General features: G+C 42.2%; 1 protein-coding gene across 1 annotated transcript in view; it reads right to left on the minus strand.

Moving 5' to 3' along the window:
• kcnq1.1 (potassium voltage-gated channel, KQT-like subfamily, member 1.1) overlaps positions 1 to 11,237 on the minus strand; it is a gene marked incomplete at both ends in the record, with an annotated part of 60,911 nt that extends 49,674 nt beyond the window's left edge. The window contains 2 exons of the mRNA XM_080458039.1: positions 570 to 660; positions 10,888 to 11,237. Of these exons, the coding sequence (XP_080314165.1) occupies positions 570 to 660; positions 10,888 to 11,237 (441 nt within the window). The remainder of the gene's footprint in view (positions 1 to 569; positions 661 to 10,887) is intronic.
• Positions 11,238 to 12,813: the final 1,576 nt, after the last annotated feature.

The following is a 12,813-nucleotide window of genomic DNA, read 5'->3' on the forward strand; positions in this document are numbered from 1 at the left end:
ATAGAACTGAATCATCTTTTTGTGTCACATTATTAGGATCAATTAATTTGAACTGTTACTACTTTTTCACAGATAAATGTTATTTATATACAACAATTCCTTGCTGCTTCCCAACGCTAGTAGTTGGGAACATTAGATATATCTAATAGTAAAATATTTGTTTTTAAATGAGGATTATATATCTAATGCTGCAAATTCTGCATATCCGGTATGCAATATTCTGGAAGGTATTGGGGCAATATACAACTGCCTCTCGGCGTCATATTTTTACTCCGGGGGTGGAATTAGTCATGACCCCCATTCATCGCGACCTTAAATCAAAATCATCTTTATATGACCTCATACGGTAATTGCATTTACATTAAATTCTGTGTAAAATTGGGTTTAAATAAAATGTACATTTTTCAATCCTACTTATACCAGTTTCATTCTGATTTCTGATTTTTATTAATAATATTATTAATCAACTAAAAGGAACACAAGGAAAACACCAACCCCCACGGTGCTAAACTCCTGAGCTCTGGTTCCGTGACGACTCCGACCCTGTATGGATCAGAATGAACACTCACCACCCAGAAGAGAGTTGAGTGAGCCAGAGCTTGATATTGGTCAATGGTAGACAGGACACTGAGGATCAGACAGGCCAGGACTATGAGAAACCTGCAGGAAGAAGAGCAGAGCGTGTATTAGTTCTCATTAAACTGGTTTATCAGGAGACATTGAGTTCATTCTTCCTTCATTCAGCTCAGCAAAGAGTCAAAATGAGTTGTTGTAACATTTGAATGGAGTTTTGATGTTTTTCTGAGTAAAACACAATATTTTCTCATATTTCTGTTTCACACTTTTAATAAAGCTGTCAAACTTCTGCCGGCTGTGATGTTTCCGTCAGGTTGGAGGTTCTGAACTTCTTTTTTCAAAACTGGTTTGAACACAGAGCAGCATTGCTCAATATTTCCAGCATGAGAAGGCTGAATTTCCGAGTCGAGATTCAAGGACAGCCCTCCGGAGGAAATACTCTTCACCTTTTTTACACTCCACCACATGAATGCAAAGCGCAGGATAAACTTGTCAAAAAAATCTGAGCCCACAGGTTTGCATACCCACACACACGATCAACCAACTCTAAATTGCTCTTTAACATCCTCTTTATCCCCTTCAAGGTCACAGACATTTCAAACGCAGCAGGAATACGACGACTGAAACAACTAAAACTACTTCAGGAAACATTAAGTATTTCCTTGAGGTAAGACTTTCAGCTCTTGTGATGAGATCCACTAAAAGCTGAAGTAGCACTCACTCTTGTGACCTTAAGAGTTTGACTGTCAAAAGGAAATAATACATTTAGGAACCAACACTTTATATTTCCATTTTGTTCTTGTGACCTGCTCTTCGTGCAGGTAGAGGAGTGTTCTTGTGACCTGCTCTTCGTGCCGGTAGAGGAGTGTTCTTGTGACCTGCTCTTCGTGCCGGTAGAGGAGTGTTCTTGTGACCTGCTCTTCGTGCAGGTAGAGGAGTGTTCTTGTGACCTGCTCTTCGTGCCGGTAGAGGAGTGTTCTTGTGACCTGCTCTTCGTGCAGGTAGAGGAGTGTTCTTGTGACCTGCTCTTCGTGCAGGTAGAGGAGTGTTCTTGTGACCTGCTCTTCGTGCAGGTAGAGGAGTGTTCTTGTGACCTGCTCTTCGTGCAGGTAGAGGAGTGTTCTTGTGACCTGCTCTTCGTGCAGGTAGAGGAGTGTTCTTGTGACCTGCTCTTCGTGCAGGTAGAGGAGTGTTCTTGTGACCTGCTCTTCGTGCAGGTAGAGGAGTGTTCTTGTGACCTGCTCTTCGTGCCGGTAGAGGAGTGTTCTTGTGACCTGCTCTTCGTGCAGGTAGAGGAGTGTTCTTGTGACCTGCTCTTCGTGCCGGTAGAGGAGTGTTCTTGTGACCTGCTCTTCGTGCAGGTAGAGGAGTGTTCTTGTGACCTGCTCTTCGTGCAGGTAGAGGAGTGTTCTTGTGACCTGCTCTTCGTGCAGGTAGAGGAGTGTTCTTGTGACCTGCTCTTCGTGCAGGTAGAGGAGTTTACAGGAGCTTCCAAGGCTGTTGGAGCTGCGCAGTGTCAAAGCCGAGGCTGAGCAGAGACGCTGAGCAGCAACGCGTTGCCTTCAAGTGTCGTTTGTTTATGGAGGATAAATTAGACTGGGAATGCAACTCACGATTATTTTGCCAATCGATTAATCTGCACATTGTTTTTACAATTATTCAATTATTTGTTGTTTTTTTTGGCGCTTTTTAAAAAAAAAAAATTTAGCCTGTGTTTACCCAGGGTTAGGGTTAGGGTTAGGGTTAGGGTTAGGGTTAGGGTTAGGTTTATGGTTAGGGTTAGGGTTAGGGTTAGGGTTAGGTTTAGGGTTAGGGTTAGGGTTAGGTTTATGGTTAGGGTTAGGGTTAGGGTTAGGGTTAGGTTTATGGTTAGGGTTAGGGTTAGGGTTAGGGTTAGGTTTAGGATTAGGGTTAGGGTTAGTTTTGCAGGTCACACGTCCTTTTTGTAGATTTAATATGAAGTGCTCCCACACTTTGGATGACTCCTGTTTCATACAGCATCTTGCTGTAAGCGATGTCTGCTGTGGCACATGTGATGCAAATTCAGGTCAACTATTGGCTGTTGGCAGCTTCTCCTGCTGTGCTGGTAGATTACAGCCACAGGTGACTCACTACTGCCACACTCTGGTAGTTGTTAGAACAGATTGGTTGAAAATTTGAGAAAAAACAATGGGTCGCTTAAAGCAAATAAAATATATTAACCTACTAATCGATGACTAAATTAGTTGACATTTATTATAATGGATTTTAATCAGTTAGATTGATTTGTTGTTTCAGTCCCCAATAAGACTTCATGGTTTTTAATAAGTACTAAAGAAGTAGCTAGAGGTCAGTACTCATCCCTCATAAGAAGGGTTGTATATGTGTGTTTTGTATGAATGGTCTCTTTGTTATTCATGCTTCACTGCTGGATTAGAATATGTGTGTGTGTGTGTGTGTGTGTGTGTGTGTGTGTGTGTGTGTGTGTGTGTGTGTGTGTGTGTGTGTGTGTGTGTGTGTGTGTGTGTGTGTGTGTGTGTGTGTGTGTGTGTGTGTGTGTGTGTGTGTGAAAGATAAATAAGGAAGACATTCAGGAACCCTGATACAGACTCAGGTTGACAGCATTCCTATTATTAACAATAAAAACATTGAGGGAGAAAATAATCATTTAAAAAAAAGGAACAATTCAAAACAAGAACTATGACAAAATGTTTTCTATATATATTTTGACAGAATATGAAACTATGCAGAAATCCACAAAAACAGATTCATCAATCTCTGAGTGTGTAAGAGCAACTCCACACATCCTTCCATACTTTCAACTGTCTGAGTTGTTCTTTTGTATTTAATTTGTTCTCTTTTGTATTTAATTTGTTCCTTTTCTGAACAGATGAACTCGTTTGTAACTCATTTCTATTCCAGTCTTACCTGAAATGGTTATTTAATGATCTGCATGCAGCTTTTGTTCTTCTGTTTAATCATTTGACTTACTCCTCTGTGTAAGAATCACTTTGTATGTGATATTGACAGAACTATTTAGAACTTGCAATGTTATTTGATATATATACACCAAGACAGTGGTGGAACAGACAACCAGCGTGCAGAAGCACTGGGTCTTTGATTAAAGAAATGCAAGGAGAAGGTACCAACTCTCCGATGCTGTGAATGGCTTTCCATACCGCCGGTTATCTCCCACAGGGCTGCAATTTTCACTGTTAATGACCGCACACCATCTGATTTGTCCTTCAGACGCCCGCTAAATACGTATGACTGTATAACGTTCTCTACATTAACCCAAACAGAGGAAAGTGGTATTTAGGTGAACTAGTGAACGACTGCTCTTCTAGAGGGGAGTTTCTGCTGCATTGCTCAAACCACATTAGGAAAAGAAGGCAGTTCTTTTCAGACGATCGGTCTGGAAACGATAACGGTATTTACTGAGGCGAGTCCTCTGTTTTATTACTGGAAAGCAGAAGGGCATGAAGAGGTGGGATCTGCCATTTCCCTTCACCCAGACGTAGATGAGAACATCGTGGTGCCAAACGGGCCTGATTGTCTCAGATCCTGCACACAGATAGACGAGCGGTCAAATATGAACGACACCGTAAGTGACAGGATGTGCAAACAAGTGTTTTCAAATTCGAGTAATGCATACTTTTTAGGACAGGAATGTAAAACACCTTTTGGTTCAGGGGCCACATGAAGCTTAATTTCATCTTGAGTGCGCTGGACTGGTATAATAGTACTATAAGAATAACTTTTGAATTTAAACTTGTGTTGAAAGTGTTTCTTTGTCAAGGCACCGAGTATGCATGAATAAAATGTCTATGTTCTCAGCACAGAACAATGAATTGCTTCTGAAAATGACAATAATCCCAACATTAAGCCAACTTCTATTAGGACTTCAGGTGCACAGTACAATCAAACACCAAAAAACTTATCCAATAGCTGTTGCAATATTCATGTTTTTACAAACTCATGGCTTTGAGACTGATGCTCGTTTGCATTTTCAGCTTGGGTGTCAGTGTTGTTGTGTCTGCTACACTTTGTTTTTAAAAGAAATCTGTTTTCTTTAAGATTTCTACAAGCTTCTTGCTGGTTAGGTCCGGCTGGATTGGAGCCTCCTGCTCCTCCTGCTCCTGGTTCTGGCCACCAGGCCTCCTGTTTGACACCCGTGCTTTAGAACATGTCTACATGACAACAGGCTCCCAAGGTGGAACTTTCTGAAAATGCGACGACTCGGTAGAAATAGCACCCACTAGTGGCTCAACATTGAAACAACATTTTTTCAGTGTTTCTGCCGTTTCTGTGTGAACGGACATCATTTATAAAACGTCATGTAAACACTTCAGTTTTATCTGAAAGGGAAATGCAAAAACGATGGGTTTTAATATTAGAATTTTTTTTTACTTGAAACGTCGTCGTGTAAAATCTTAACTGTGCATAATCAACAGTCCAAACTTGCTAAGACAACAAAAGACTGATCAAAAATAGACACAAGGTGAAAGTAGAGACACTACAAGCTCATTTAACCAACGAGAACAGATATCGAGGCGAACAAATGCAAGACAAATGTACTACCAACACAATGTCACAGACACGATTGGACTGACACAACTGAGAACGATTCCATTGGTGAAAGTAAACGTGAAGGATTTAGTCACTGTTTAGTCTCATGTAAAGAGTCCTACAGAGAAACAATCAATCAAAGTCCTCAAAGAAGGATTTGCTCCGTTGTCATGTCATTGGAGAACTGTGCACACTTGCTGGGACCTCTGTCTGGACAGAGTTAGAACTTCCCCTCAGTGTTTGCACCATGGCCACTCTTATCACCACACGTTACAGCCTGGGTTTATTGAAGACTGGCCAGGAATTCAAATACCCTCCCCTTTAAGCTCACACATACACACAGAGGCATGAACGTGCACGCCACACGTCAACACAGATAAAACGACCGAGGAGTCCTGCTCTGGGCTGGTGTGTTCCACTGTGAAAGCATCTGCTGGTGTTTGAAATGGAGAAACAAGCAGACAATAAAAGGCAGCGGGAATAAAACCCTCTACAGTTTGCTGCCTTATGCAAAAAAAACAAAACAAAGGACAATTACAGCCGGCTGCCTGTGTAAATGGAAGTAAACATGTCTTTCAGGAACACCAAGCAGATTGTAATGGAGGACTCAAACGCTCAGAAGAAAGGGAGTGTGTAATTTGTGTGTAGTTGTGTAATTTGTAAGATTTTATGTTAAAATGTGACAGTAGCAGTTCAAAAAGAGGATCAAAAGAAACAACCGAGCATCAAACTTTCCAAACCAAACAGTCGCATATGCTAATGGCTGTAATTTGTCAGTGAAGCTCTGCTTACATTATTTCAGTGCAATTCAAATGCCAGTAAACACACACACACACACACACACACACACACACACACACACACACACTCAGCATGCTGAGCATACACTTCCACTTCTACTCATCCTGGACGATCTGGACCCGTCCGTCCCTCTCCAGTAGCAGCACCATCACGTTTCACTTCCTTAACCTCCACTATAGATTATACGGGCACCCGTGGGCTCGCTCGCTGGACCAACACACACAATAATGCATTGACTCAGCGACATGGGCACCACTGAACTCCAAACAAAAGCTCAAAGCATCGCTCCCATCTATTATTGATGAACAGATTCACTCTCGGTCTTGTTGTTCAACGAGCGCAGACGAAGCTGGGGACGAGGGAACAGTTAGTTGTGATGCTTTTGACCTTGTCAGTGGGCGTTACCATCAAATGGCACATGATCAGGTGGGGGGGGGGCTGATAAATCAATTACAGGCAACAGAAGAGATCAGAATAGCCTTTGTCTGAGCTTGTTGTTAAACCACCAATGATATATGGTGACAGCCAATGGATGGCCTGGTCTATGTCCTCCGTAGAGTGTTCTCTTGTTACAAGACAAACTTGAAAGGTGGTTGATGGTTGAGTTTGATGTCGGAGTGAAGTGAACTGAAAAAAGGAAGAAAACAAAGAAGAAGCTGAATCATTTTCTTGGTTAGCAAATTGCAGGGTAGAATACGAGCCGCTCCTCAAACTGCTGAATGAATGGAAAAGAGCAACAGTTGGTAGTGCTGTAGACTCTGTTAGATCAATAAACTATCTGCCTGAATTCACTTCCCTTGAGTGTTTGACACAATATCTAATGCAGTTTAATGGAGTCTGAACAATGCCTGCTATTTTCAGGTATTTTTCTTGCTTTATTGGCTCGATTGTCTTTAACTACCAGGAATTGCGGCTCCACTCAGCCTCACAGCAAAATACAGCATTTACAGTTCAACAGCAGCTAAAAGGTCCAGGGTCCACATCCAGTCCCTTTGTCTCTGGAAAGAGCCTCTTCAGTGACACGCCAGCATAACAACCTTGTTTATGGATTTTTCGGTCAACTCTAAGGTCGCGTTTACACAAAGTTTTCAAGTGAAAACACAAAACTTTCGGTGTGTTTTGGGGGGTTTGTTTATACAACAACGGAGCTCAGAGCCACGGAAAACACAACTTTTTTGAAAAAATGGCTCCCAAGGTGGAGATTTTTGACTTTTGTGTCTCAGTGAAGACACCGGAAACACTGCAACTGCAATGCAAGTAAATTGTTCTACTGCACATGCTCAGCAGATGGACAATAACAATCTTTCCCTCCAGACGTTCAGGACTCCCAGAACATTTTCTCCTGGGACTTGGTAAATTTATAATTGACAGTCACCACAGTAACAATCTATCTTGGCTGGGTGTCCATATAAAGGTCTGTGTTCTCCCAGGGTTAGGCTATAACACATTGTTCGCTGCAAGCATGTGTGTGTGTGGTTTCATTGCAAAAACGACCAACAGCACCCGCTAGTGGCCCGACATGTATACTACATCGTTTTCGCTGTTGTGTAAATGTGAAACTTTTCTGAAACGAAAATGCAAAGACAATTTGTTTTCACTGGTAACGTCGTGAGAACGTGGCCTCAATGTTCTCCTTTGTTTTAGTGTAAAGAGTTGTGACTACATTGTGAAGAAAATGCATCTATTTCAATATCTTTTGACAAAACCTAATAAGTTCAATTACCAAAACATGCCATTTTTCACAGAGCCGCTGTGCAAAATGCAAATAAACAACAACACGTTTGTGGCATTTTGCAGCCTTCATACGTGCTTCAGTATCTCCACTCCCGCAGTGTGGCTTTGACGCTGATGATACTTCACAAGCAATAAGGTAGCATCCCTGATCTCTCAGCTCATTTCTCCGTCTTGCTCCATCCACTCCTTCCTAAAGCACCAGAATCGATGGTTCATAAATTCACAACGGCAGCTTCTTTTATTGAGAAATTTGATTTGTTTCTTTATTGTTTTTACACTTTACAAAGTCTCCTGCAGGCCAGATTGGACGCTCTGGGGGGGTGGCTGCGGCTCCTGAACCATGTGTTTTGAAAGCCTAATGTATATATTTTAATGATCAGTGAAGTACATATCATTCCGTATCAAAATGAAACACACCTGGCTTGCTGTATCACCGCTCTGGGATAAACATGCATGTGCAGACTCAAATACACATACACAGGGGAGCTCTGATAAGGCTGCAGGTCAGTGATAAGGCCGTGCTTGTTCTGAGCTGCTTTTCTTTCAAGTCAAACATCTGCAAAACAAAATATTGAACTGACCTCGAAACCGGCAGTTTGAGTCGACGTCACAGCATAAAACTCTTACAGTAAACAACTGCTGGTATCATCATACTGAGGGAAACCATTATCTTGACTTATTTACACAGAAGTACAAAGCCAGCTCTTTTTCACTAACAATGTGCATGTTAGGTTTGGCCGATACAAATGACTAGAAAAGTAATTGTGCTTTGAACGGTCTCTTTATTCGGTTCAAATTTTCAGTTTAGAGCAAGGATGTCAAACACGTTTTAGTTCAGGGGGCCACTTACCGCTCAAATTCACCTTGAGTGGGCCAGACCGGTAAAACAGTGCCCTAATAACTTTTGAATTTAAACTGTAAATTCTTTCTTTGTTGGGTTTTTCTCTGTTAAAAGCACATAGAAATCACTATGTTGTATTTGGTGCTATATAAATAAACTTTAATTGAATTGTTTAGGCATATGTCTATAGTTCCGCAAAAAACGAACATATACTACTGCCAATGACTACAATGTCAACATCAATCCAATTTTAATGAAACCTTCTGTTGCAGAACAGTAGAATGTTCAGCAGACGTCTCCTGCAGCTGCTGCATTAGGAATGTCTTTACAAACTCAGCCTGACAGCTCGGTTGTTAGAAACTAGCTAGTTATATTTTAGAAGCAGCATCTCAGAGATCTCAGCTCGGGTCTCAGTGTTGTGTTGTGCCAGCCACTCTTAAGAAATCTGTTTAAAAATCAATGTTTTCTTTGATATTTTTACCGTGAGCTTGGTGGGAACACATCGGAGTGTCTTGAGGGCCGGTGTTGGCCCACGGGCCTTATGTTTGACACCCCTGGTTTAGAAGTACCGACTGCAGCACTGGCTGGGAAAGGAACAAGGTCAATTTACCACATCTGAACCCAATATCATTCTGAATTATTCCATAAATATCATAACACTGAACCTATTTTTAGGTTGCCAATATCAAATACATGCACCTTTTGATTCAACAATCTTAATATGCAACAGTTCATTTCAATGTTCACATCAAATTGCGAGCTCCAATTCTCATACTTCATTAAATAGCCCAGTACAATTTGGTGTTCTGGTCGAGCAGACGACTTTTTTTATTATGATCAAAATTGCTCATCTCAGGCGTACGTGATCCTTGGCCTTTATCATTATACCAGTAACTTGTGCTGTCAAAGGGAAGAGAAAGGAGCATGAATTGATTGAAATGTGGTTCCATTGAGGCCGGACCCTTTGTGGAAACAGACATTTCCAATCGAAGGGAACAGAGCTGCACATCGGGGGAATTATTTGCAAAAAAAAAATACAAAATCTGTCAGTCAAGGCAACAAAGACTTGAAAATGCAAATTGTCTTGAAAAATGTATCTGGATTTGTATATTAGGTTCGCGTCTGTGACGTTTCTAGTTCAGCTTTGTGGCCCTCATCTCACTAGTTTGCATCTGGCGACCACTCAAATAAAATATCCAAAATGTCGCTGAATATTCAAAAGGGTTTTTTTGCCATAATCAGAGCAATGACTAGTTTCCTCATCACCGCAGTTCTTCTCAGTAATGTTCTAAAACATTTGTGTTGTGCTGTGGGTGCTCATGTTCCCTTCGAGTCACTGAGACTAACCTGCTCCGACAGGCCGCGTCCCCCTGCATCGCCTCCGCCACCGAAGGGTCACAGGGTGGCAGCGGCAGACAGTGCCTCCACCTCCTCCACAGCACACACACTGCCAAGTTTAGCTGCTTGCTATCAGTGCCAGCAAGTGGGGACAGGCACCACACACACGGGGGTGTGTTGGAAGATCATAACCCACATTCCTCAACTTCTGCCTGCACTCTCCTCAGTGGAGCTCCTCATGTCAGCTTTTTGGACACAACTTAACCCAACAAACAGCAGAGAGCACTCCTCCAGCATTGAATTACCACACACATAAAGATGCACTACATTCCAGGGAGAGACTCTTTGTTTGTTATGAGGGATAGATTTCCAAGCCGCTTGACACAAATGTCGCATCTGTTTTGGGTGGTGAACCATAATGTGACGTTTTCAGGGTAGTGGAGGACAAAAGCTCCTCTCCCACACTGGATTACCCCAAGATTTATGTTTGTCACTAGCTGCATTCCTTATGTTCCTTCCCAGAAAACAAGGTAATCTCTTCTCACAGTCATACTGTCAGGAGAGGCGAACATACACAATTATTTATTTATTTTGTTGCCAGGCTGTGTGCTCTTATAAAAGTTCTACTACAAGACAAGCCATGAATGCAAAACAGAAATGTCTGTTCTTTTTTTCTTCTTCTCAGACTGAAAAAAAACTGCCTGTTGGTGCTTTCCCAAATGAAAGATCTGCATAATATTACTTTAGTGCTCCTGTGAGGGCTTGTTTTGTCTCAGATTCTCTCGTCTGTGATGAATTATGTGGTATTTTTTTAATCTGCAATGGCTAGGCAGAAATACCTCTATAATATTCCTGATGGGACTCCCAAGTTGGGCTGTGATATCTGCAGGCATCTTACTCAAATTCACAGGATTAACAGTTCTTTGTAGTGAGGACTTCGAAGGCTCCACATGCGCAATTAACTCCCTGTTTAATTAGGATCTTAGAGTTGCAATTATGCCCTTGAATACCCCACGGATCCGGATGATTATGAAAAAAAAAACACTCACACTGAAAAGTGATACACGAAGCATTTCCAGCCAGACGGCCTTTCCAGAAAGTTATACACGCGTCCCTGGATGTAGGCGCGGGTGAGGACCGGACGGACCCCGGTGCTGTACACCGACATCCGCATGGACATCCGGGGATGGGAAAGGTACGGGTGGAGGTGGACAGGGGGTACAGCTGTGCGGTTGTCACTGTCCTCGGGCATTTTGTCCCTATCGTTGCGCACAGGTGTCCCGCGTTCAGGCGCACTGAACGTGAGTTCCGACAGCTCCAGGTCCGGTGGTCTCTTCCCACGTGTCCCACCAGATTCAGAAGACCCCCGACAGGCGGAGGAGGAGGAGGAATCGGACATTGTAGTAATTCCTCAGTTGTTGTTTTTTTCTCTCGCTGTTACTTTTCGGTCAGTGCCTCAAAAAAGACAAATGTTCTCCCATGTGCGCTCACCTTCTGTTGCGCGCATGAACGCGTCGAGGCGCATAAAAGTGTTACTTAAAATGAGTTATTAATGCTCTAGATCACCGGGGTGGTGTTTCTTTAATTGAACTTAACAGCTCTCTGGGTTGTTGTGGATACGGCGAGTCTCACAGCCTTGAATGAATACCTCTTACCTCTTCCACAGCACTTATCAGCCTGGAGAGTCGTCAGGCGCCGCGCGCCGCGCGCCGAGCCGAGCTGCGCTCCGAGCTGCCAGCTGTTCACACGCTTTGTTGGTTTTTTTTGGAGTTTTGCAAAACTGTTTGAAAGCAATCTGCCAGTGGATGAACTTAATATCCCCAACATACAAAAGAGCTTAAAAATGACTCATTTACTCACGGAAACGCGACACAAAAAATCCCGTTCAAACTATTTAAGAGAAATTCCAGTGTTTACGTTCCTCATAAATTCTACTGTAAGTATGGTGATTTATTCCTGTTTGAATTATGAGCTGTACCATGCTCCTGTGATATCAAACAATGCAAGTCAAAACACTTCAGAGACAAGCTGATGCTTTTGCACCAGGGAATTACCACCACTAAAAGTGTACTTATTGAAAGTTACTCTGTAATTCTTTATTTGAATCTCTTAATTAATAATCACAGAAATATGCACGTGGTCGTTCAGTATTGCTGCAACACATTAACACAGAAAAAGTCATACAGGAAGATGCTCTATAACACGGGTGTCAAACATAAGGTCCATGGGCCCAAAGTGGCCTTTCAAAATAAAATAAATTATAAAGTTACTTCCATTTGTGGTCTATTTACTGGACATTGCAGTATTTCAGTAGGAATAGTGGAAAACATTCAAACCTGAGTGAAGCAGCGTTTTAAGAAAGGAACTAGACGAGGTTTACACAACAACTCTTCAAGTGAAAACATCATTTTTGCATTTTCCTTTGAAAAACTTTTGCATTTACATGGCGACATTTTGAAAACACGTGTCTGTTTACATAGAAACAGCAGAAACGCTGAAAACAATATAGTCGGGCCAGGAGTTGGGGCTGTTGGCTGTTTCGGGAATGAAAAACCACACACACACACACACACACACACACACACACACACACACACACACACACACACACACACACACACACACATCCAGAGAATGATGGGAGTACATGGACATTTGTATGAATCAGAGAAACGAGTTCATCTTGGTTATAGTTGAACATATTTGATGTCTCGAGGACGGGCGTAGTTCAGGAATCATGCTGCGTTTCTCGTTTTGTAAACAAGAGATGAGTGAAATAGTAAATGTTCAGACAACAGCTTTGACTAACACAAAATGAAAGAGATAACCAGCAGGATACAGAGATGAGCAAAAAGCTTTTCAGTCATTTAAACAGAAAATCATGCAAAACATCCATCCATCCATCATCCATCCATCCATCCATCCATCCATCCATCATCCATCCATCATCCATCCATCCATCATCCATCCATCCA

Source organism: Lipophrys pholis (assembly GCF_963383615.2).
Source record: "Lipophrys pholis genome assembly, chromosome: 2".
Taxonomy (NCBI): Eukaryota; Metazoa; Chordata; class Actinopteri; order Blenniiformes; family Blenniidae; genus Lipophrys; species Lipophrys pholis.